Below are 26,696 nucleotides of genomic sequence, written 5' to 3'. Positions count from 1 at the left end.
TACTATATTATATATATATATTTTATATATATATTTTATATATAGATATATAAATTTTAGTACTATATATACACATATACTTAGAAAAATATATGTATATATCACTAAAAATATTAACAAATGATCCACTAGTATGATACAAATATATCCCAAGGCAGGCTGTGTAGTCCAAGCTAGTCTTGAACTTATGATTCTTTTATCTACTTAAGCCTCACAGTTTCTGAGAGTCATCTGTGTGCTAACACACCTGATTATATTTTGTTCTTTAAGTTTTGATATTTAAAGTATGCCTATTGACTGAGCATCACATAGATTTTCTTATATAACTTTGGACTAATTAAATAGTTGCTTTTTGTGGTGTTAGGTTCTCTAACTGAACGACTTTTCTTTCTTTAGATTGTTTTTATTATAACTTATCTATTTTTTCCCCTTTACAGTAGGTTAACAGAACGGTAGTAATTTAATTAGTGGGTTTGTTGTATTCTTAGGACTTTTAATAAATTTACTAAATTAAGTTAAAGCTGGTTCACGTTTGCTATTGTTGACATACATAACAGAGCAGTGTGTAAGAGTATAAGGTTTAGTCACTACACTACTAGACTACAGTAGAAATTAGTTTACATGTCAATGACAGTCCACAGTTCGTTCTTTTTGAAGACTGCATGGTCACCTTGTTCTTTTACCACTGTGTTAGGTTCTTATTTATGCTTTCTCCCCATCTTTGTTTTGAGTTAGGCTTCTTTTTTCCCCCCCATTGTATATAGCCCTTTATCATCAACTAAAATAGAAGGTATATGTTGTACAGCATAAGTAGTAATTTTCTATAACTAGAGATGTCCTTATGTCCTACAACAGATCATTTATAAATGTAATTTCTCTTATTAAAAAGCCTCTTCCCTTTTCTGCCTTTGTATAATTTGCAAAGCTAATCTGAAGTGGAGTGTATATGTAGGAGTCTGTAAAGAGTGCAAATTCCAGATATGCTAAATGCTTTACAAATAACTATCAAAAATGTGTGCCTATGCATAGAAGATAGCATGATATCAAAGAAAATGGATAGAGAATCAAGAAATCAGGATTTGAAAATGAGTTCCTGATAAGTTTGAATTTGGCAGAGGACCTACTTTCCAGAATGTGTAGGAATCAAAGTGAATAAAAGACTAACTTTAGACAAGAAAACTGTAGTCTGGCACTGTGTAGTTGTTCTCCAGATGTTGCTCTTTTTGGTACTATACATGCCAAATGGGTTTGCTTAGCTGTATAAACAATGTAAAGTGTTTTCTTTATGTAAAAATTTAAAAATTCTTATTTGAAGGATAAGTCTTATTTTAGAGACGTTGAAATGAAATTTGGCTCATCTACTTTATAGATACTGTGTTTAGTACTTTAGATTTTGCTATACTTCTAGGAGAGAGGTCAGCTTTTCTTTTACAGATTATATAGTTTTTTGTTTGTTTGTTTTTGTTTTTTTGAGACAGGGTTTCTCTATGTAACCTTGACTGTCCTGGAACTCACTCTGTAGACCAGGCTGACCTCGAACTCAGAAATCCACCTGCCTCTGCCTCCCAAATGCTGGGATTAAAGGCGTGCGCCACCACCGCCCGGCTAGATTATATAGTCTTTAATGGAAAATTACTGCTTAAGGTTCCTTTGCCTTTTGGTGTGCTGGTTACTGATAGATGATCTCTAGGAAGGACCTTTATCAGAGATCAGAAGTTTAGTGTGTTTGCAGAGATTAAAGATCTTGTGTTACAGAGAAAATGGGAGCCGGGCGTGGTGGTATACACCTTTAATCCCAACACTCGGGAGGCAGAGGCAGGCAGATTTCTGAGTTTGAGGCCAGAGTGAGTTCCAGGACAGCCAGGGGTTATACAGAGAAACCCTGTCCCGGAAAACCAAAAAAAAAAAAAAAAAAAAAAAAAAAAAGATAATGGGAGAGAGGGGGAAAAAAACCCCAGAAGGATAAGGTAAAAGAAATGTTGCACGTGTCACATGCAAACAAACAAAACACACAAAGAAAAACTCGTATAAACTCTACAGCTGCTTATATCAGCTTTTGCAGTTGTCACCATAGGGGACAATATGAACTCTTACACATGGAATAGCACTTACGAAATCCCACCTGTGTGCCCACCTGGTGTTCATGGCCTTCTGTGGTTCGTCCTGTGCAGGGTGTGCATGCTCTCATATTACAGAACCTACTAAAACATGCCACAATTTGGTGTAGTTCTTTCCAGAAGGTAGAGTTTCTTATAGTTTTCTCCTTTCTTCCAAGTATGTATCATGTTTTATTCCTTCTTGGAAGAGATAACCTTTCCAAGGTCTTTCTCATGGGTTCTTCTTGAGTGACAGCTCTTCACATGAGCGGCTGCTCTGGTCTCTCTCCTTAATGACTTTAACCCTGTGAGTGCACTGCATTTCTTTTTTAGACAAATTTGAATCCCAGCTGCAGCTTTTTCTTACTGAATCTCAAAAAGATCCCATGTTTTCACTTTCCCACAGGCCTACAGTCTTCCCTGTTTTTCTTTTATACAGTATCACAGATTAAGCTTCTAACAGGAAGGCTTTCTGGACTTGAAACTTTCTTTTTTCTTAGAATGACTATCTCTGAAATCTGAGCACCTCAAACCTTTGCTCACCTATAGCATCCTGCCCTGGCCTTTCCTGACATAGACGTCTGAGTGTCCTCTCTGCCTCCCTCTTCCTCCTTCCTTCCTGACTGGGACATTAGTCTTTAGAGATTTTTTAAAAGATTTATTTATTTATTTAATGCATATGAATATACCATTGCTGTCTTCAGACACACCAGAAGAGGCCATCAGATCCAATTACAGATGGTTGTGAGCCACCATGTGGTTGCTGGAAATTGAACTCAGGACCTCTGGAAGAGCAGTTGGTGATCTTAACTGCTGAGCCCTCTCTCCAGTCCTTTAGTGAATTCTTAAATTCAAGATTAATTCTCCTTATAGATTCTTAGTGAGACATATGAACTACTCATAAGACCATTCAATTCCATTTTAGAACTTGCACTTGTGTGAATTGTGCTTGTTTCTGGAAGATTTTTCGTGTGCACTGTATCACCAGAGCAGAAGACATTTGTTTTAGAATTTGAACACACTATTTCAGAAAAGCTTACGGTAGAGTATCAGTAACAGGACAGTATTTTATACTTTAACTGTACGCTAATAAAAACAGTTGCCAGTTTTTTCCGTAGACTCACAGTATCTGACTCCTTACCTCATCTGTCTTTGCTTGCCATATGTAAAGAATTTAAACCAACTTTGCTCAGGCAAAAACTTAGTGAGAAGAGAAATGAATACATTTCAGGAATCCAAATATAAATTGCTTTGTGTGATCACTAGTTTTAGATTAACAGTACCATATTTGAAAGGATAACTGAGAATGGACTTACAAATGAAGGGAAGTCATACCGCTGTATGTAATGGGAAATTCTGATGTCAGTCATGTCTTTCATTTAGATGTCCCTGGTAGATTTGGGGAAGAAGCTTTTAGAAGCGGCACGAGCTGGTCAAGATGACGAAGTTCGAATTTTGATGGCAAATGGAGCTCCTTTTACTACAGACTGGGTAAAGAATGATCTTAATGTCGTAGAATTGCTTTTATTTCTACCTCTTCTTCTGCTTCTCTTTTCCTCCCAGATGAAAGTTAATCTGGTATTTATGCTGAAGCATTTCTTCAGCCCCTAATTAAACTGTCTTTTAAATTAATGGCTCATATTATTTTCTTGTTTTTTTTTTTTTTTTTAAAGATTTATTTATTATATGTAAGTACACTGTAAGCTGTCTTCAGACACTCCAGAAGAGGGCGTCAGATCTTGTTACTGATAGCTGTGAGCCACCATGTGGTTGCTGGGAATTGAACTTGGAAGAGCAGTCAGTGCTCTTAACTGCTGAGCCATCTCTCCAGCCCTCATATTATTTTCTTAATGATAGACATTATCCACTCTATGAATAAATGTTATTTGTTTTAAAGATTCTAGTTTGGTGTGATTATAATATATAGCTCCCAGGGAAAGAATCAATAATTCACAAAGTAACAAAGATGGAGTTTCAGCTGCTCCTGAAAAAAGAAAAAAAAAAAAAGAGTTTGCATTTTGGTTGCTACTTGTAAAATTGTAAGAAGCGCTACCATGGAGGCAGAGGCAGGGAGATCTGTGTAGTAAACTTCAGGACATCCAAAGCTAAGTCAGAAAACAAGAACAGAACAAAGAAAGAAAGAAGAGAGAGAAGAAAAGAGATGTGACCAAACTAACTAGAAAGAACAGAGAGGGAGCAGTCTTTTGCAGTATAGAACGAGGCAGTGTGAACGAGGCAGAAGGCATACCTGTTCATTTCTAGGGGAAAAGCAAAAGGGCTGGGGTTAGGAACTACATTAACAACAACAGAATAATAACATTAACAACAACAGAATAAAAATCTGACCCCTCCCACGCCTATACGGGTTTCTCTTTGTAGCCTTGGCTAGCCTGGAACTTGCTCTGTAAGAGCAAGACTGGTGTCAAACTCAGAGATCTGCCTTTGCCTCCCAAGTGCTGGGATTAAAGGTGCACACCACCAGACATTTCTGATTTTTGTTTTTGTTTTTATTCCTTGTTTTTAAACTTTTCATGTAATTTTTTTAAAAAAATTTTTATACAAGCATCAATTCCTGCATGCCTTTCATCTACCTTCAAAAAACTACATCATGGTAAATCTTACCCCTCTATGAACTTTCTTTGTATTACTTTAAAGCAAATCCCAGGAACTGTCATTTCATCTATAAATATTACAGCATTTGTCTGTATCAGATAAGATGCTTTCACTAAAGAATTTCAAGGAAAGTGCTGAACTAATTGAGGGAGGGCAGACACCCACCTTTGATCCCGGCAGCGGGAGGCAGAGGCAGGTGGGGCTCAGTGAGTTCAAGGCCAGCCTGCTCTACAGAAGCCAGTTCCAGGATAACCAGAGCTACACAAAGAAACTCCTGTCTTGAAAAACTAACCAAACACACATACACCAAAAACAAACAAACACCAGTGAACCTAGCACACTGAATGTAAGCTGGATCCAGAGATTTTGTTTTCTAGAAAGTTTGCTGCATTTAGATTTCTTTGTTAGCTTCCCCAGCTCACTAGCATGGGGTGCTGAAGGCAAAGACCTAGGAGTGCCTCAGGGCTGATGCTGTAAGACAGTATCTCAGAATATGAGGATCTCTCCCCACCTCCTCTTCTCCCTGCAAAGAAATGATTTGATGTGAATGAGGGAGAGAGGTAAAAGTTTATTGAAGAGAATTTGGAATCACAAGCAAGTTTTATATATTTAAGCCTGAATTCACAAACACCATGTACCCTACAGGCCAAGGACTGAATGTGAAGTTTCTTTGGACTAGGGTTCTTTCAGTGTCCCTGGAAGAAGCAAATGCATATTCCCTAGAGAAAACTACTTTTTAAAATCCCAGCTTCATATCCACTAATAACCTTTCAAGGAAAGTGAGCTGAAAGAACCTGATAGCAGAAACTGACCTGTTGAGGATTGTAGGTAACAGTCAGTAACAAGTTAGAGACAGCTGCAGGCACTTTAGAGAGCCGATGGGAGGAAATACAGGGTGTAGAAACACAGTAGAAAATGTAAGTCATATCAGGAGCTCTGAGAGATGCCAAGAACATTGCCATAGTGACAAAGGTGGGACAGCCCACAAAGCGAGTGTGGGTCAGGGTGAAGTAGTTTGAAATACATCCTAGAATTTTCAGAATCGATAAATGCCCACAAATTCAAGTAACCCAACCAATTTTTAACAGAATCAAGTTGTTGGAAATTCATGCTTATGAGAGCTTTCTCAGTGGTTGAGAGGACCTGGGCTTGTTGCTCAGTTCCCACATGGCAGCTCACAACTGCCTCAAACTCCTATTCCAGAGGATTCTTCTGGCCGCCACGGGCATTGCACACATATGGTGCACAGACATACATTTAGAAAAACACTCATACACATAAAATAAAAATAATTTCTTTTTAAAGAAAATACATACTAGATATATCATCATGATGCTGTAATAGTACATGAAGACAGAAGAATCATAAATAAGGATTAGTATCCACAGTGTATAAGAAATTCCTATGGGTCAGTAATAACAGACAGATGACTCAGTGGTACTTCACCAAGATCAAGTTTGAACGGCCAGTAAATACAAAGCAGTGTTCAATTTGCTCAGTAAATGAAAAATAAAGCCAGAAGCTATTTGCCACATCTACCAGGTTAGTGAAGTAATGTCTAGAGTGCAACCTTGGTGAGGAGATCAAAAGAAGGTGAATTGATTTAGCCACTTTGGAGGACAGCTTGACGATGCTTAGTAAATTTTAACATGTGTATGCTCTTTGTGGTAGTTGAGCTTCTAGACTACAGAAGAAAATCTTATTTATGTGCTTGAGTTACTAGAAGACCATGTGCAGCAGAAATATTTATAATAAAGCTGGGAACAGAACAGTGTTTATCAGCTGATTAGTTGAATTAGTTATGGCTTTTCTGGAGTGGACTATTGTAGAGAGCTCGTGCGCTACATTCTTGGCCACTAACATGAATGCATCTTGTAAACATAGTAAGTAGTAGACAAGTCACAAGTACATGTGGTAGGACTTTAGTAAACTTCAAAACAGAGAACAAAGAATACCATTTAAGGATTATAACTGATACAAATTAAAACAAAGAAATGCTTGTCAAACAATTCTGACTAGGAACTGGAGATGGGAGTGGTAAACGCTTGCTGTGAAAGCATGCCCTTGGTTTAGGTCCCTGAACTCGTACCACACACATCCAGAGTAAAACTGATTCCTTTTCTGAATAGCATTTTCCTGAGGGGCACGGGAAGGGCTTGTGATTAGGGAGCAACATGTGGGGGGACTTTAGTATGCATGTTATATGTACTGGGGGGGCTTTAGTATGCATGTTATATGTACTGGGGGGACTTTAGTGTGCATGTTATATGTACTGGGGGGGCTTTAGTGTGCATGTTATATGTACTGGGGGGGCTTTAGTGTGCATGTTATATGTACTGGGGGGGCTTTAGTGTGCATGTTATATGTACTTTTTCTTTCATTGTGAGCCAAAAAGAAAAAGTCTTAAGAGTAACAGAAATAAGCCGGGCGTGGTGGCGCACGCCTTTAATCCCAGCACTTGGGAGGCAGAGGCAGGCGGATTTCTGAGTTCGAGGCCACCCTGGTCTACGAAGTGAGTTCCAGGACAGCCAGGGCTATACAGAGAAACCCTGTCTCGAAAAAACCAAAAAAAAAAAAAAAAAAAAGAAAAAACCTGAGGTGATGGCTCAGAGGTTCAGACCATTTGCTGCTCTTGCAGAGGACCTAGGCTCAATTCCTTGTACCTCCTTACTGACTCACAACTGTCTATTACCCTAGTTCTTGGGGCTATGTTCCATTATATTCAGGCAAAACACTCATACTCATAAAGTAAAATGAATAAATCTAAATTAAAAAAGCCAGAGGTGCTGCTTAACAGTGACAAATTTGCAAATTTTATGATAATGGTGAAATATCTCTTAACATTATTGACTGGCAATCAGAGTTAGTGGGCTTTTTTGTTATTAATGCATGTGATATAATGTAAGCTAAATTTTATCTATTTAGATATGTGCCTCTGATGTAAATTTCTTCATTTTCAGATCATAATTATTTCTAACTATTTAAACAATTGTTTATTTATGTGCATTGGTGTTTTGCATGCATGTATGTCTGTGTAATTGTGTTAGATCCTCTGGACCTGGGTTATAGACAGTTGTGAGCTGCCGCGTGGGTCTTGGGAGTGGACCCAGGCCCTCTGGAAGTGCACCATGGTAGTCACTGAGCTTAGCTGCCTTGGCGCTAACTGTTACTAAAGTCAGTTCTAGTCGTCTGTTAGTGACAACGAGCTAAGCATGCTATAATCCCAGCACTTAGGAGGCTGAGACACCATCTCTAGTTTGAGGCCTGAAACCTTGTCTAAAATAAACGTAGAGCAAGGGGGAGGAGCAAGAAGAGAATGTGAATGAAAGGACTTTTCCCACACTAATACATGTATGGAACTTCATGAGGACTTCTGTAAAGATAAGCCTGAGTTGAGTAATTTCTTTTGATGTTTGAGTTACTATATATACAATGCAATATGCTTCACTGTTTAAAAATATAGAATAGTTTGTAGTAGAATTATATTAGAAGCAACTAAAAAACTGGACTTTTGTGTGTGTGTACATATGCATGCGTGTGTTTCTTGTTACAGTTGGGAACTTCTCCACTTCATCTGGCCGCGCAGTATGGGCATTTCTCTACCACAGAGGTTCTTCTCCGAGCCGGTGTAAGTAGAGATGCCAGGACCAAAGTGGACCGGACACCACTGCACATGGCGGCTTCTGAGGGCCATGCCAACATAGTAGAAGTTTTGCTTAAGGTATGTCTTTTCTTTTTGGACTGAGGTTTTAAAAAAATCTAAACCCCACAAGAATGTTTTAAGATGAGAAAGGAGATGCGTTTTATTCAGTGCCCACTTTTTGTTTGACTATTGATAGAGCTGGGTGTAAGTTTGTTAAATGAAGATTGCCTTAAGGTTTTCTTTGGAGGGAAAAACATACCCACAGGTGTGTTCTCAGTTAGGAGTCAACCATTGAGAGTCAGCCTTGTGGGTGAAGAACTCCAGCTTTGCCTTAATACAGTCAGAATCGTTATTCAGGGAAGATTAGTATCGGATGGTTAGCAAGCAGATTAATAAGTAATTAAATGCGGGTTTATCTTCTTCAGTCATGTAAATGTCAAAAGGTCACACAGAAGATGCTGGAGCAGAGTGACAATATATTATTCTTGACCGCTTTTAAGGATAAAAGCTTGTAGCTTAACTCAGCTTGTAGATTAACTTAGGTGAAAGAAATACAAGGAAGTATGGTATAAATCACATGTAGTGGTATTTTATTAAGGCCACATTAAACAGTACAAACTCATGTTGATATTTAATTAGTGCATTGAAGCATTATCATTTCAACCTGAGAGCAGAGCAGGAATCCTTCCTGAGCTGTTTCATATCCTGTGTTGTATTGAACTCCAGTGCTTACATACACAAAGCACACGCGTACCCTCACTAGCTGCAGCATGCTGAGTATATGACAGTGCCGTACACAGCTTTCTCTGATTCCTTAGGTTGTTCTTGTTTGGAAAGCAAAGGGTACACATATATTTAATTGTAAGAGATCACTCACCATAAACCATTAAAGAGTTTTGGAGACAAACTCAGTGCTGCCCCTCACCTGGTAGGCCACTTGAGCGCTGTGTGCCCCTATTCGAGTACTAGATGCAGAGTTATGTTATTTCAAGAACTCAGAAGAAAAGTAGCTGGGAAAATCTGCATGATAGAGAAATGATTAAGTGGCAGATAACTGATAATTACATGTATTTAATACCTCTCCCCCCAAAACTAACAGGTGCTTTGACTTGCTTAAGAGCATTGTGGCTACTAGTGCTTTCATACAGGGATTCTTTATATTTCCTATCTTGAAATATTACTGATTTTGGAATATCTTTTAGCACGGTGCTGACGTCAATGCAAAGGATATGTTAAAGATGACAGCTCTGCATTGGGCAACAGAACACAACCATCAAGAGGTGGTGGAGCTCTTAATCAAATATGGTGCTGATGTACACACGCAGAGTAAATTTTGTAAAACTGCATTTGATATTTCAATAGACAATGGAAATGAAGATTTAGCAGAGATATTACAGGTAACTTGGCTTTGAGTTTAAGAAACCATGAAAGGCAGCTTGCAGCCAGATGCTCTCTGTCTTACAGCTTTTCCTCCTGGGCTCAGTTCTCTTGAATGGCCATGTTCTCTCCACTTCTCTGCTCATTACTGTCTGTACAGTGGAAGGTTAGAGAAGGCGCTAACCTTCTGTGCTTTCAGTTTCTGAGCTCCCTTTCTGGACAGTTAATTATTTTTTTGCACATCTGAATATCATGTTTTATCAAAACAATTGTAAACCACTTTATAAAGAAATTAGTACCTCCTGGATGCGTGATATAGTTTGTTCTTTTAATTTTTTTTTAAAAAATTAAAATTTAGTGTGTGTGTGTGTGTGTGTGCACGCGCGTGCATGCATGATGTTGGGGGTGGGGGTGGGGTGGGTGTGCATGTGGGCCAGAGAGTAACTGTGGATGGAGTTGCTTCTCTCTTAATCTTCACGTGGGTTCTGGGGACAGAACTAAGGTCTTCAAGCTTCTATGGCAAGCACTTTTAACTACTGAGCCATCCTGAATCAATCCCCTCTTCATTTTAAACCTACTGTCTAACACTGATATATTTACATTTTACATTTTAAAAAGTGTTAGTTGGGATGTAGCAAGTGGTATGTTCCGCTGAGTAGGGTTTTCATTGGGGCTTCGATGCCCAGGAATGGGAGTGCAAAGCTCTACTTCAGACTTTTTTTAAGGACTGAGCTGATTTGACATTGGTTTCCATTCCTACCAGGATGATCTTTCTCCCTTTCATCTCTTTCCAGTGGTACAGCTTTTGGGAGTTTCCCCAGGCAGCCCCCCTCTCCCCACACCCTGTCTCTTCCCTCAGCACCTCCAAAATGGCTGAAGCTTTCAGTGGCAAAAAAGCAGTAGATACCAAAACAGACACATCTGATTAAAAGTGGCAAAACTTTGCCAAGGCTTTGTGATAAAAGTGATAGAGTCTGTTATTCTGGTTTCTTTCTTTCCCTTTTTACCATCTATAAAAAATGAAACAACTATTTGTAGATATAGTTATGGTTGACTTTCTGGTACCTGGAATTACTTTTCCCTTGCTTTCTTGTCCTGTTCTCAGTAGGACTCTCTAAGATTACCTGACTCTATTAAACATTCACAACTTTATTGTAAGATGTGTTACGTGCTGGGAAGTAATGAGTCGTACCTTGACTTTCATTTTTCATATCTGGGAATATAATTTAAGAGTTGAGATTTAAAGATTGAGAATAATTAAATGGGAAGGCCATACTTTAATATGTCATGTTATGCATTAACTAATGTGATAGAAATAATTTAAATACTTCTACAGAACAATAGACTATCTTGCGTTGCATACCTTTTCTGTAAGAATCTATGAGATTCTTACTAATTTCTTCTTCAGCAAGGTTTGCCGTCTCCACAGAAGGCCTTAGGGGATGACTCATCCCTATACTTACTGCTGTGCTCTCAGTGATCCACTATCATCTTCCCATTGCATTGTGGGGCTTTCCTGAGAGACTGTTTCTTCATGTGTGTGTTTATATACTACATTGAGAACCTGTCCCAGACATACTGCCTAGAATTCTGAAAATACTGTGATAATTTGTTCCCTAGATTGCTATGCAGAACCAAATCAACACCAACCCGGAGAGTCCTGACACTGTGACAATACACGCTGCCACACCACAGTTCATCATTGGACCCGGAGGGGTGGTGAACCTTACAGGTCTGGTATCTAAGGCGGCAGGTATTGAGATGCATGTAGGATAGCTGTTAGGATGTTAAGCTAGTAGGTATTCATCAGTTTAAGGAAGGACTGTTGGAGAATGAGGGTAAGAGTACCATCCACTCTTTTGGTCTCCTAATTATTTACAAACCATTTGCTAAGATAAACGAATCTAAAGAAAGGCAGTCTTACATGGTGTATAACAGTATTACCTTTCCCAAACTGATGCTATCTGATGTTGATTAACATTTTAGTGAGATTGGAAGATGAGTGAGGTACATGGAATTAAGCACCCTAAACTGTGAATTCTGTTTTCTTCTCTCCTAGATGAAACAGGAGTATCTGCTGTTCAGTTTGGAAACTCCTCCACGTCAGTATTAGCTACGTTAGCTGCCTTAGCTGAAGCTTCTGCCCCATTGTCCAGTTCTTCAGAAACCCCAGGTTAGAGGGCAAAGGAGGTCTCTGCATCGACTCTTTCACTCTGTCGCGCCCTCTGGCTTAGTACTTTTGAATCCTGTTTAAGAAATCTGTTCAGAGTTTATTGCAGTGTTTTGTTTCTTTCAAGAGTCCTACTTATAATTTGTGTTCACCTCTGCAGTTCTTTCAGAATTGGTTGGCTACACTTCCTGTTACTGGCTTATATCTTATTAATTAAAGTTACTATTTCTGATTTTTATTTTTGTGTCAGCCACCAGAAAGAGGCAAAGTCCTGATCCCATCCTTAATAAGGAAACTGCAGCTCCAAGTGCTTACAGAGGCCAGAAAGATAACAGGACTAAAGTGCTCACCTCACGTGAAGCAGGGTGGGAGCATCCACTGCTCAGCATTCCCTGAGTGTAGTCGTGTGTCCCACCTTGCCAGATCGTGGGTTTACAAGGGCAAGAGCAATCAAATGTGAATGGAGCGGAAGGTCAGGTCAGGAGGTATGCTCCTGAGGTGCATACCAGGTAAAGAAATACAGCCTCAGATTTAGTTGGTACATGCTCAGTTTTTTTGAGGTATGGGGTTTTCATGGGCTACCTCCTTGGGTAAGCATTTGTTCTGCAAACACGAGGACCTGAGTTTGAAGCCTCAGCACCCATATAAAAAGCCAGGTAGGGCTGCATATACCTGTAAGCCCAGCATTGGGAGGGCAGACATAGGTAGATTCCTATAGCTGACTTTCCAGCCAGTCTAGCAAAAGAGTAAACTTGAGGTCAGTGAGAGACCTTGTTTTAAGCCAATAAGGTAGACACATACACCTTACAACCTGCCTTAGCATCTTCCTTGGGGTGCAGACATGTGAGTGTGCACACGCATGCACCACACACAGAGCACCCCAATAGCTTTTCAGAAAGCGTTTATTTTGTAGCTCTAGCCTGTAAACCTACAACTTTTCTTTGCTTAGTTTTATTCTTCTCTGTGACCCAATTATATGTATAATCAAGTAGAAATCTATAATTTTCCTTCTTTTTGTATTTAAAAACTTGTGTTAGGTATATTTGAAAGATATGAAGTGTCTAGTGGTGGTTGAAAATTCTGTTTCTCAAAGTAAAGTTTGCACTAGGAAACTTTTATATATTTTTGGTCTGTTCAAAAATAGGGTAATGAGACTTCAGTCTTAGGGAGAAGTGACCGGGTCAAATGAGTCTCTATTGGTTTTGCTTTTTTTGTTTTTAATCTCAGGTTAGATTATAAGATTCTACCTTCAAACTGTTAGGTTTTTCTGTGACATAATTTCTGTTTCTTGTAAATATTTCTAATGAAAGTGTTCAGTCTTGGTACTTTGTGAGGAATGTTTTCTTCTAACCTTCCTTCAGCTTGTGGCATGGCGATTTAGCCTCAAAGGCACTACCGCTGTCTGCCTTCCCTCGTTCCAGCCTGAAGTTTATAGTGCACTAATGAATAGTTAGGATGCTACAGCTACTTTCTATTAAGTCCATTTGTCCACACATGCACACACTTTATATCTGCAATCTTGTAAAGTTTTAAAGTTGCTTTTTTCTTAGCTATTCCAACATTTGGCTATTAGATTGTTCTTTAGCTTTGGTGTGTGTACTTTGTCTTCTATAATTGTGTTCCTATTAATTTTTTCATAAATATTTTACCATCACACAACTTAAAAAGAGCTTTTTAGATGAAAGGCAGGAACTATTATCTTAATGGCAGCCACTGCTAACAGTGCAGAGATGAAAGTTCCTGGGTTGAGCCTTGACTGTGTGATCTCAGAAGTGTCTTATGTATGCGAAGCTTTTCAACAGTAGTGCTTGTAGTTAGTATTCAACCAGTGAGTGCTTCTTTTTCATATGGATATTTAAAAAAGAAATCAAAGCAATAGTGTACTGAAGGCTTTCATAATTATTTTATTGAATATGTTTCTATTTTGTGCTCTCTATTTTGTTTTATGACTAGTTTCCTGAAATCATCTTAATGTGCTTGGTAACAAAGCATAATTATTGCTTAAGGCAAACAAAATCATGAGAACACTCAAAGGCTTGTTTGCATTTTGGGTTTTCCTGGGCTTATTTTGTAACCCTGTGAGCCAGTAACACTGTTGTAGGATTGAAGCCAGGCCTTTTGTTGGATCTGCTTTGAAAACTAGTTGTGGACAGATGCATCTCTCATTTAATGCTAGGAATCTAGGAATCTTTGGTGTGATACTTTGGGAACATATCCATATCCTTTGGTGTGATACTTTGGGAACACATCGATATCCTGATCGCCAAAACAGTTCACCAGTGCATTTGACACCTACTAGTGACACTTGTTTGAGTCAGCTATTACAGTTGCGATTGCTTAGTCCTTCCTTCTCCTGTGTTAATTAGTGTACTCTTCTGTAAAAAACCCTTTCATTCCTTTTAAGTGTGTTGTTATTATGGAGATTTGAAACGTTCACTCCAGTGTAGTCATTGCTCAGTTCACAGCAGAAGGCAGACAGTGCCTGTGTCTTCCATTGCTTACAGCTGTTCTGTTACTTACACTCATGTTTTACACATAAGCATTTTAGTGACTTGTATACCATTGTATGATGACCACAGTCTATTTACTGCCAATAAGTATTTGGTTATCTCTAGTTTACCATTTTAGTAGCTACAGTAAAGCTGTTAGGATGTCAGTGAACATTTCTTTATGCACACATCTTTTTTGTTTTTAAATAGGTGTAGGATTGCTATGGGAAAGGACTTTTGACAGTATTAACTTGTGATTTTTTTGTTTTGTTTTGTTTTACTTAGGCAAGGCAAAGGCAAAGTTTCTAACGGTTAGAATTCTCTATGCACCTCTTAGAAATTATTGAGATCTTATTTTGGGGCTTGGTTTATGCAAACTTTGAATTACACATTGCCTTATAGTGCCAGATCTGTTTGCTGCTTACTAAAGTGTCCTTGTTCACTCAGTCCAAAGGGAATCCTGTTTGTTCTACATATCCTTTAATATGTAAATATGTCTAGAGTATAATCATAAAGTTCTCCTTTGAATTGTGTAATGTTATTAAGAAGTAAATGCAGCCTTTGTTATTACCTAAAGTGATCTTTTATTGTACTTCATAGAAAGAAGTGCAATAGAGAAGTGAAGAAGAAGGTTATTAAAATTCAGTCCTAAAACGATAGCTGGAACTCAATTATCAATTATAAACTGTGAGACTTGCGATCAGATACTTATATAGATGTCTACACTACCATTAGTGGTGACGTTTAAAAACCATGTAAAACTTACTGTTTGAGAGACACAAAGCAAAATGAATTTCTGTTCATGTTCAATGATTTATTTATTTATTTTATTTTTTTTGCTTTTTCCCCACGTCTAGTAGTGGCCACAGAGGAAGTGGTTACCGCAGAATCTGTGGATGGTGCAATTCAGCAAGTAGTTAGCTCAGGGGGTCAGCAAGTCATCACGATAGTTACAGACGGAATCCAGCTGGGGAATTTGCACTCCATACCAACCAGTGGGATGGGCCAGCCCATCATTGTGACGATGCCCGATGGGCAGCAAGGTGAGTTCAGATGTCTGTAGGAATTCTGTTTGTGTTCAGTGCTCAGGACACTCACATGTGCCCGAATTATACTTGTGTAGCCTTTTACAATGGTTATAATTCTCTGATTTTTATTTACTTGGGCTAGTCAAAATTAGCTTAGTATGAGCACTCAGTAGACGGAATTAACCTCAAAGTATTCTGTTTGGAAAATGAACTTTAAATATTGTCACAAACAATACACAAATTATTGAGAGTAAGCATTGGACAATTTTCTAGACCATTTTATGCAATTCTGATATCCTGAGAATTTAAAAAATAACATGTAAGAGAAATTACTAAAAGTACAAGTTGAGGTTGCAGAGCTTGAGAAATGTGGGGAGCTGGGAGGCAGAGCTCTAGACATTTGGAGACAGGAATGCAAGAGGATGCTCCTGTTGTCAAGATGGCGGGAGTCTAGTATGTAAGACCAGAAGCCTGCACTGCAGTTATATCCAAGCCACAACATGTTGAGTCGAACTGGGAGGATGGAAAAGAAAACATTAAAACTGAGCCTGAGACATGAGACAAGTAGGCATTGGGAAGCTTGGAGAATACCAATCTGTTGACCACAGGGTGACTGGGGTCCTGTTCTCTGGTATGTCAGTACACTATATAGCTATGGAAACCATGACCCAGTGCTGAACCCCAGGAAGAATGCCTTAAAATCAGAGGCATCTTCAAGAGCACCACAGCAGTATGTACACAAAAGCAGTATGTACACGAAAGCAGTATGTACACGCTGCATGTAAGACTTAGTTTGAACATGAACAGAGTTGAGTACAAGTTGTCTCATACACATGAAGTGAATGCACCCCATCAGCTCAGTCAAGAAGACAGATCTCATCAGAGCCCTCCTTCCCCTCCTCTCCACTCTTGCTTCCACTGTAGCCTGCGTGTGTGAGGATCTAGCACTACACCTTTAACCTGTCAGGTTCCAGAAATACTCCTAACATCTATCCCTTGACCAGTAATGGAGAGGTCTGTGTCCCTTCTGGGAAAGGTTTCTTTTTGGTGCTGAGAGCACATCTGGATTCAGGAATAGATTGACCAATCAAAACATTTCTACCTGTTGCCCTTTGACACCTCCAAGGTCAACTGTTTTTACGATATGAACAAATTCAGTAGAGGGAGGTACATGAAGGATATGGACATATTTGACAGCACAGTTCTCTATAGGTTACAGGAGGGCAGATGTGACACATGGCATCCTGTTCCTGTGTGTACATGCTGTTCTGTGTACATGCTCACCCACATACATGTGTACCATGCTTCTGAAAGAGATTCCTGCCTTACCAGCTTTAGGAAAACTATAGAGTTGTGCCTTCTAATCCTAGCACAAGGTGGCTGAGAATCTGCCATTGCATGTGACTCCTAGGGATGTATCCATAAGACATACCTGAATTGGCTTCTTAGGAGTCTCATCTGGGCTTTGGTAGTATGCTTTTCTGAGCAGCAGTGGACTGGTGTGAATACTAGAAGGGTTGAATTGGGTGCTGGGATCCAGCAGAATTAGGTCATGACAAAGGCTGAAATCAGAAGTCTAGTATCTCACTTGCTCCCACAGATGGTTTCAAGGCAATGTGTCAGTACTGGAAGCTGTTACCAGAGGGGGTGTAAGAGACATGTGGGCATCAGTTGTTTCATATGGATGAACAGACACTACCTTGAGGTATTCAGTAACCAGGGACAGTCTAGTTTCAACTGTGGCAAACTTGCTACTTGGGCTTCTGTGGAAAGTCTACCAAATTAGTTGACTTGCCAATGATGGTCAGAAAAAAAAAATCAAGTTATATTTTCTATTAATAGCAAGAAGATTTCAAAGCTGTGGAACTACTTTTCTGTTGCATATAAACTCTACTAGCATGACATGTTTGCACTGTGGTCAGATTGTCTATGTGGGCAAGAGGATCCCATGCCTGGGCACAGGCTATGTCCAGAGATATCCTTAGCTCCTTATCCACACACTGAAGACCAGCTTCTTAGAGACCATGCTACACTTTTGGAATATAGTGCCATCAGGAGCCTTTTCCCTCAGGGACCTCGCACTGAAGAGTTTTATAGCTTTTACCCCAGTATAGAAACAGATAGAAGAAACCACAAGCCTCATAGCTGAGACAATAGCCCTTGGCTTTTAGTCCACACTCTAGGCAGTGTTGGCTTTAACAGGTTGTTTGAATTCTTGATTTTTGCTTCTGGCACAGCTTTTCCAGGTTTCACTATGGTAGTGTGGAACCAATAATTATGAAGGAATATGACTGTGGTGTGGTCTGTTTCATCTGTGGAATATGGATAGAAAGCCAGACCTGATAGTACCTGATCCTACAGCTCACTGGGCCACCTTACATCTACCTCACATCCAGATGTATAACCTCATTGCATGTGCCATCAGAGTTAAGTACCTTTAGATGTGTTGCAGCAGACTGACTGTGACTGCAGCAGTGACAGCATTCAGAGGCAGTTAGTGTTGGGATGCCTAGGTGACCTCTGTCAGTATCCAGATTGTCGTCATGGTCACTGAGCATCTAAACAGAGTGGAGATGAAGAATAGCAAGTGCTTCAGTTACAGGAAGCACCTGGCTGTGAATAAGACAATTACAAGCTAGTGCAGAACTTGGTGAATAGTGCATGGAAGGTATGCCTGCAGGTCCACCAGCCATGAGAGTACAAGGGAGACCAGTAGAACTGCAGGAGAGTGAGCTGCCGTGGCAGCTGATTCAGGCAGAACATACTCCACAGGCCTGAATGCCTAATGAGATGCGAGAGCAGTTAGCAGGGTGCTAGTTTTACACAGTTACACACTGAGATCCTTTGATCTAGTGTGCTGGGAGGTGAGCACCTGTGTGTCTGTGTTGAGCTAGATTGTCTATGTGATCCACAGCCTCACTAGAAAAGTTGAGATTCTCTTTGGAGAGCAATGGTGGATACATCATACCAACACTATGCTAAAGTTGCTGAAGGAAGCCATGACAAGCTGACTGTTCACCACCTTTGATGAGCCCAAGCAAGTCTTTGCTGTACTGCTGGGCCCTTGCTACAAAGCTTTCAACTATTTACAGAGGAGGAGGAAGCAGAGCAACATCTACAAACCTTTCTGCAGAAGCTAAAAATACTGAATTTTACTTCTCAGGACATGGTTGCTTCCAATGACTATGACCCAGGGTTTCCATGGAAAGACTGACAAAAGGAAGTCTATGGTCATTGGTGACCAAGGTGAAGACCTGCTAGTGTGTGTCAGGAAGGAGGTGCTGGGGCACACCTATCTGCTTCCCTACTGGGACGTCCAGCAGTCACCTTGCCGGGGCTGTTGACCTTTGAGCTGTGCTTGAAGTACCTTCTCTTTGGAAAGTTGTTTGGTGGACATGCAGGGTCAGTGGCTTTGGCTAGCCCAGGATTGTTTTAAACATTTTTATAACTTGCTGAAAGCAGATCTTCCATTGATATATTTTTAGTAGTGAGCTCACTAAAGAGCTGTCTGATTGGAGGTGCTTTTCATGGCACTGGGCAACATGCTGGGCTCTGAGTGCCCTCCCCTCCCCTCCCTCAGGACTGTCAGTACCCACTATGAGGTGGAATGGCGAGGTTTAATTCATAACTATAAACTATTTAAGGTAGGGGATAGAAATGATCTTTTTAATCAATTGGAGAGAAGATATGAATAGTCGTATTCTGTAGACTTTTTATTCAATTGTATTAAGAGCCACAAAGCAAATCCTGCTAACAGCGCTTTACGTGGAGCACAGTGGCCTTTGTGGCCATCAAGCAAAGTCTGTAGATACCAGGTTGAGAGCAAGCTGCGCAGAGTGTGCAGGGTTTAGGTAAGTCAGTCAGTAGAGAGCATTCTGGAAGCTAAAAGTTGATGATAACTGATAAAGAATTTGCTTTTTTTTTTGTTGGTTCCTGTCCTGGAACTCACTTTGTAGACCAGGCTGGCCTCGAACTCAGAAATTCGCCTGCCTCTGCCTCCCAAGTGCTGGGATTAAAGGCGTGGGCTACCACGCCCGGCTATGATAAAGAATTTGAAAATGAAACTGAGCTTAGATATCCATGAAGTGTTCATTATGTGGTTAATTGGTCATGATAAAGTTGCTATTTTAGGTTTTCTGTGACCAGTTAACTCCACAAAAGCTCAGTGTCACACGCTCTTTGAAATAGAATTAGGTTTCTGAATCCATGTTTATGTGTTAGCCAGTGGTAGGTTTGCAGCAGTCAGCTGGCCAGTCTCCTCGCCTCTGACTTCACATCTAGAGGGCTCCATGGAAGCCTCGTACAGACATTGCCTCCCTCCATTGATCAAATTACTAAGATTTTTTTTTTTTAAAGCAGGTGGATTAAAGTTCTTGTTACTTGTTTGTGTGGGTTTTTCTTGAGACAGGATCTCATATTGCTGAGTCTGCCCTCAAAGTTAGTGTGTAGCTGAGGTTTGCCTTGAATTCCTGATTTTCTTGTATTCACATATCTGAGTTCAGTTTTACACTAGTACTACCACACCCAGATGCATGTCCCTTTACCACACCCAGATGCATGTCCCTTTACCACACCCAGATGCATGTCCCTTTACCACACCCAGATGCATGTCCCTTTACCACACCCAGAAGCATGTCCCTTTACCACACCCAGATGCGTGTCCCTTTACCACACCCAGATGCATGTCCCTTTACCACACCCAGATGCATGTCCCTTTACCACACCCAGATGCGTGTCCCTTTACCACACCCAGATGCATGTCCCTTTACCTTTGTGGCTATTTTGGGTCCCCAAAGAGCATGAAAAAGCAGCTGCCAGATTTTTTGTTTTAACTTTTAAAAATAGTATCCATTTTCTCACTTGAAATCAATTAAATATTCTGGGTAGGGTAGGTCTTTCATTCACCTATAGCCTTGTAGAAAATTTGCTGCTTTGATAATTTATGCTCGGCCTAACTTTCTAGGGACTGTGCTTTACTGTGTTTGTAAGTTTACGATAAGCTTGGTGTCTGAAATTAACCTTTTTGTTCAAAAAACAGTAAAACCCCAAAAGCTGACATGGGGCTTATGTAGAACAGGACTAGAAGGGGCTTTGCCAGGATATACACTTTCCCTACCCATCCACCATGGAAACCACAAAGATTTACAAGGTAGATGAAGTAACAGTTTTAGTGTAACCCAAAGGCTAAAAGTTCCACATTTAAAGTGCTATCGGGCCAGTGTAGTGAGTGCCTTTAGTCCCAGCACTCAGGTAGAAGCAGACAGATCTCTGTAAGCTCAAGGCTAGCCTGCTCTACATAGCAAGTTTGAAGCCAGTACTACACAGTGAGACCCTGTGCCAAAAAGGCGTGGGGAGGTCTGGACCTGGTAGCATGCATCTGAGACCCTGTTGCTCAGATAACGGCAGGGGAACAGAGACTGACAGGTGGATCCCTGAAGCTCATTGACCACCCTGGCTGCCTTACAAAGCTGTTCTCTGGCCTTTGTTTCCACGTTCACACCACCTCACACTTCCCCTACTCCACCCTCACTTTATTATGTTGTTTGTTTTTGAAACAGGGTCTCTCTATATGCACAGGCTGGTCTGGAACTCACAAAGATGCAACCACCTTTCCCTGGCTGCTGGAATTAAAAGCATCCGCCACTACACACAATTTTTTTTTTTTTTAAGATAGAGAATGAACAAAGAAAACAAATGATGTCAGTCTCTTGTCTCCAAATGTCCAGGCATACTTATGCACACATCCACATAAACATTTATGTGCACCACACGTGTGGTACACATTCAAACTAGCTTAAACAAAAGTATCTCTCAAACCAGACACTAAACAAATGCACTAATTTTATTTATGAGCAGATGCAAGTCACCTCATGTTTTGTGAATGGGAGACTTGGTGTGGAGGAACAGTCAGTTCTTCCTGAGTAAATGTCACACGTCATTAAGACAATGCTAGTGTGTTAGTAACAGTATCAGAAACTAACTTAGACAATACACATTAACTTCTCATGGTCCGACATCAAGTATCAGCAGGTTTCTTTGGCTTGTCGATAGCTGCATTCCAGCTGTGTCCTATCTTCTCTCAAAAGGACACAGAGATAGACTAGCTTATGAGTTTACCTTGATTACATTGAAGGGCCTGCTTCCAGGTGCAATCATTCTTGGTTACTGTCGGTGGTTACAGCTTTTGCTTACAGGAGGGGCATGTTTTAGTTCTGTAACTAGTCAGATGGATTCTAAAGTTAATGTTGCTAGAGCAAAGAATTAGGAAAATTCTGAAAAAGAAAAATAGTAAACTGTTAAAGCCTCTATAGTTTAATATGTCTAACATGCCCTGTATCATGTCCAGTGAAAGAGAGTTTCTCCATTCTTGTTATAAATATAATGTGATATGAATAAAATGACGTAACATTTCCTTGGTATAATTGATACTGTAAATATTTATTTTATGTGTATGAGAATCTGCCTGCATATTTTCATGTGTACTGTATGATTGCAGTACCCATGGAGGCCAGAAGAGGGTGTCATATTCCTTAGAACTGGAATTACAGACAGTTGGAAGCTGCCATGTGGTGCTAGGAATTGAGCCCAGGGCCATGGAAGAGCAGCTCATAACTGCTAAGCCACCTCTCCAGGCCCATTTCTAATGTTTTATATTACCATACATTGTGCTACAAGTTTCACTATTTTTAAATTTGTTACCTTTGTTACTAACAGAAATTTTCATGTCTTGACAACATTTTAAAAGTGCTTACCTTTATTTACTTGTTGGGAGGAAACTGTGTGCCACAACACACATGCAGGAGAGAACATTCTTCTACCACATGAATCCCAGCCATTGAATTCAGGTCAGGCTTGGTGGCAAGTGCCCTTACCTGAGGAGCCATCTTGCTGGCCATGTTTTAGTAAGGAATCTGAGGCAGGGTCTCACTGTGTAGTCCAAGCTGGCTTTGAACTCACAGAGATCTGCCTGGCTCTGCCCCCTGAGTTCCCCACCATGCTCCATTTTGACAAAAAGTTTTGATAATCTTAGAAAACAATGGTAATTTCTCTTGTGACTTAAAAACATTAATTAAATTTTTTTCTTCATGGCTGTCAAATATGTTCTACACTGCTGTGCAAAGCAAGGGTATGTGCTTTCTGTATGTTCATGTTTATATGAAAACATCAAAAATGTAAACAGCGCCCACAGATCCACCAGGACGCTGTTACAGTGTTCACAGTTGTGTGTATTCAGTGACAGTATGTGCTGAGAATAGATGGAGTTGGTAAAGCAGATGCAGTGTCGTGTGTGCTCGAGTGGGTGTACTTTCTGTGTGCCTCCCATGGGTATTTGTTGTCTTTACACAAATTATTGTAAGACTAATATGCAAGAAACTAATAAAAGTAATTCTGTTAGCAGGTGCCCAGGACGCTCTTAATATATGCATCTTTAATATTACTTTGACCATTCAGCTGTGTGGATGAGTATATTATGTGTAAGAGTGCCATCAGTAGCACTTCAGTAAGTGGGCTTCAGTGAGAAAATGAAGGGAACCAGCAGGGACCTCTTCAGAGAGGAGCAGTGTTTGGAAATGCCTGATGCTGCGTGCTAAAGGAGAGTAGCACCAACTGTATAGAGATGTTATCTCGTAGCTGTCGGAGAGTGATGTAACCTGTGCCTCCCTTTCATTTTAGTATTGACAGTACCAGCAACAGACATTGCTGAAGAAACTGTCATCAGTGAAGAGCCACCAGCTAAGAGACAGTGTATGGAAATAATTGAGAGCCGGGTGGAATGTGCAGAAATTGAAGTAAGGAGCCTTATACCCGGTGTGTTTTGCTGCAGCCATCCAAAATAAATTTTGTTTCTTTATTATTATTATTATCACTATTATGATATTAATTTGTCATTTATATTTATTACTGCCCATGTTTTGATAAAGAATGAAAGTGAATAGTGTCATCGTTTTGTTTTGGCCTTAAACATATGGCAAGCCCTCAATAAATAAATATTGAATGAATGATTGAATGAGTGCAGAATTTGTTTGTAACAAAGTTTGTTAACCTGGTAACACTTGGACTGTCTTTGGTTTTTAAATTCCATCTCTGATTTTTTGTTAAACTTATGCATACCATTCTCACAAGTCACTGAAAATTCTTTTCTTTCAAAAGAATTTGAAATTGGCCTGGAAATTCTCTTACAGAAAGCTGATGTTTGCTAAACAGGTTATGTTTGTAAATGCAAAAGATAGTTGCTTATTTCACTCTTTCCTCCTCTGAGGAGCTGAGGTCATTTAGAGTGTTGCTAACACCCTCCTCCTTCCTCTCCCATGCTCACTTGTTGGTGTAACAAAGCACTATCTCTTAGTTTTTTCTTACATGACTGTAAATAAAATTCCATCTACTGATTTATAATGTCTCCTATAAAACATGATTCTCTGTGTAGCCCTGGCTGACCTGGAACTCTCATTCTGTAGACCAGATTGGCCTCGAACTCAGAAATCCGCCTGCCTCTGACTCCCAAGTGCTGGGATTAAAAGCGTGCGCCACCACCGCCCAGCAAAACAAGATTCTTAAATAACATTGAAGGACAAATGCAGTAGAAACAGCTCTGAGCTGGAAACTGCAAGCTCTTGACCTCTCTTTGAGTCTGGACTTTATTTCCTCCCAGATTGGAATTAGATGAGTATCGCTTCGTGTTAGGGTTTTCATGAGGGCGGTAAAGCCAGTATCCTTGTCTCTGCCTTCGCTGCCTCTGATGTGTTGATGAGTGCCTAGCTGTTCTTGTCAAAGGCTCTGGTTATCATAGAAAGGGGGTTTGTTAAATGAACTACAACATGTTTCTTATTAAAGACAAGTATATTCTCATACTTACTTAAACAACAGACAGGTACATCTTATGGGCTTAATCACAGCATGAAATTAAACAGAATCTAATTAACCAGACCTCATAAATAAAGTCTGTCCTAAGAGTGCACAAAGAGCCGGGCATGATGGCACACGCCTTTAATCCCAGCACTCGGGAGGCAGAGTCAGCCTGGTCTACAAAGTGAGTTCCAGGACAGCCAGGGCTATACAGAGAAACCCTGTCTCAAGAATGCACAAAGAACAAACACAGAAGAAATCTATGGCTAATCATTAACCCAGATGTCTAGTAAAATTTTAAGTTTTAACTACTGAGTGTGATGTTTTATTTCTCAGAATTTTAAGTGACACCTACAAGACATTAAAGCTCTGGTTTATAAACTAACTCATCTTACTAAGCAGTATCTCATTTATGTCCTCCCGTAATACCTTGTGTGTGCATGCATGAGGAGGCCAGTGGTTGATGTTAGGTGTCTCAGCCCTCTCTGTCTTGTTTTCACTTTTTTCTTTTTTAAAATTAATTTTAATTTATGTGCATGAGTCCTTTGCTTGCATGTATGTATGTATGTATGTATGTATGTATGTATGTATATGTATCTCATGTATTCCTGGTGCCTGCAGAGGCCAGGGTCATTGGATAGCCTGAAACTGGAGTTCCACATGGTTGTGAGCTGCCATGTGAATGCTGGGACCTAAACCCACATCTTCTGTAAGAGCAGCCAGTGCACTTACCTGCTGAGCCGTCTCCCCAGCCTTCCACCTTCATGGTCCCTCACTGAACCTGGAACTTACAAGTTTAGATAGACTTGGAGAATGGCTTAGGGGGAACAGCAAGTTTCATGGGTCCTTCTGGCTCTGCCTCCTTAGCACCTGGATTATAAGTGTGCACATGCCCAGCTTTTTCACATGGGCCCTGGGGATTCAAACTCAGGTTCTCACACTCGCCCAGGAACTCCTTTGCTGACTGAGCCATCGCCCCGCCTATAAGGTTCTCTTTATTGTCCCTTGCTGATTGTCAGGTCGTCTATTTGGGGCATAGGAAGCAAAAAAAAAAAAAAAAAAAAGTACTTTATTTTCATTATATAATAAAACATTTAAATTATTTGAATTTCATTAAATGTAAGCTTATTTAATAATTTAATTTTTAAACAATAGTGATTTTAGTCCATTCCCTTATTAATGACTGGTGGGCCTAACTGTTTCCCACAAAGTCTAGCCTGGTTGTTCTTCCAGTCTTCCTGAGGTGAGGGAAGAGATTCTGCGTACACAAGAGTAAGAATTAAGGTTCAGTAATTAAGTAGGCCCAAGGAGAAGGAAGCTTTAGGGAGATTAGGTTTAGCTTGGTATAAAGACAGTGGAGTTTTATGTTTGTTTTCAATAGAACTTTATGGTAATGGAAATTTTATTTTCCATCAATGCAAATGGCTCCGGAACCACTTAGGGTGTCACGGAGACTATGACGCAGAGAGAATAGATGGTGGGGGCATCCAGAGTCACAGGAAGAGGATGTGACATCAGTGTTTGCATCAGGCAAGTGACCATTGTCCCTTAACACGATGACATCCTTAGATGACAATCGAATTCCCCTCGGGGCAAGCTTTTATGTAGTTTGCTTAGATTCATCTTGACCAAACTTTACAAAAACCCCAAAAGTTTTTGTAAAACTGATCTCAAGTGGGGAGATTTTGACCCTAAGGGACATTTCAGTGTTAACCACTACACATCAGGAATGCTTAGATTAATAAGAAACTATCACCCGATGTAAAAGTTCACTGGTGCACAATTTTTACAAGGCTTTCTCTGTATCTGTGCCCACACTTGTCAGAGTGGCTGTCTATAATAAATCTCCAGCCAGCAGTTGGAAACATTTCCCAGTAATGACTGGAAAAATTCATTTAAGTTGTCAACAGTTAATTGTAGATATTGTGACTTGTCCATTGATAGTGAGAAAACGGACGGCTTGCTTCACTTTTGGAGGTGCAGATACAAACACGATGCCAGCCACTCTGCATTCTCACATATCACTTTGCTTCCACTTACTGGCTCTCTGTTGGTACTTTAAAGGGGAAGTGTGTCTCTTACAGATACTCCCCAAGATAAGAAGCACTGAGCTGTTCCAGGGGAAATAATGTGTGGGGGAGGGAAACTGTCCAGAGCATGTCAGGAGCTAGGTGACTCTGTTCTTAGGTAGTTATGTGAGCTCTGGCTAGAGATGACTGTTAGTCAATTTTGTATTTTGTTTTGAGACTCAGGTTTTTGAGTATATTTTTGTGTGGGGCGGGTAGGGGGTAGGTGCCCAGGAACAAGCCTTGTGCATGCTAAGCAAGAATTAGATCTACCTCTGAGCTACCCCTATTCACTCCTGCCTTGTTTTTCTTCCTCTCCTCCCCTCTCCTCTCCTCCCCTCCCCTCTCCTCCCCTCCCCTCCCCTCCCCT

The 26,696-nt window shown here is 40.2% G+C and overlaps 1 protein-coding gene across 12 annotated transcripts in view; it reads left to right on the top strand.

The window, feature by feature from the left end:
* Positions 1–26,696, top strand: part of Gabpb1 (GA binding protein transcription factor subunit beta 1) — a 50,012-nt gene that overhangs the window by 16,468 nt on the left and 6,848 nt on the right. For 6 of the 12 annotated variants that reach the window (XM_021184730.2, XM_021184721.2, XM_021184740.2 and 3 more), the window contains 7 exons: positions 3,480–3,587; positions 8,263–8,430; positions 9,555–9,749; positions 11,350–11,461; positions 11,789–11,902; positions 15,246–15,431; positions 23,091–23,206. In XM_021184730.2, coding sequence (XP_021040389.1) covers positions 3,480–3,587; positions 8,263–8,430; positions 9,555–9,749; positions 11,350–11,461; positions 11,789–11,902; positions 15,246–15,431; positions 23,091–23,206 — 999 coding nt within the window. Of the gene's footprint in view, positions 1–3,479; positions 3,588–8,262; positions 8,431–9,554; positions 9,750–11,349; positions 11,462–11,788; positions 11,903–15,245; positions 15,432–23,090; positions 23,226–25,701; positions 25,940–26,696 lie in introns of those variants that run through there. The other 6 variants (XM_021184757.2, XM_021184748.2, XM_029471812.1 and 3 more) reach the window with 3 other exon arrangements.

The sequence above is a fragment of the Mus caroli genome, chromosome 2, assembly GCF_900094665.2.
Source record: "Mus caroli chromosome 2, CAROLI_EIJ_v1.1, whole genome shotgun sequence".
Lineage (NCBI taxonomy): Eukaryota > Metazoa > Chordata > Mammalia > Rodentia > Muridae > Mus > Mus caroli.
Note: the sequence above shows the minus strand (reverse complement) of the source record. Positions and strands in the feature narration are given on the sequence as shown.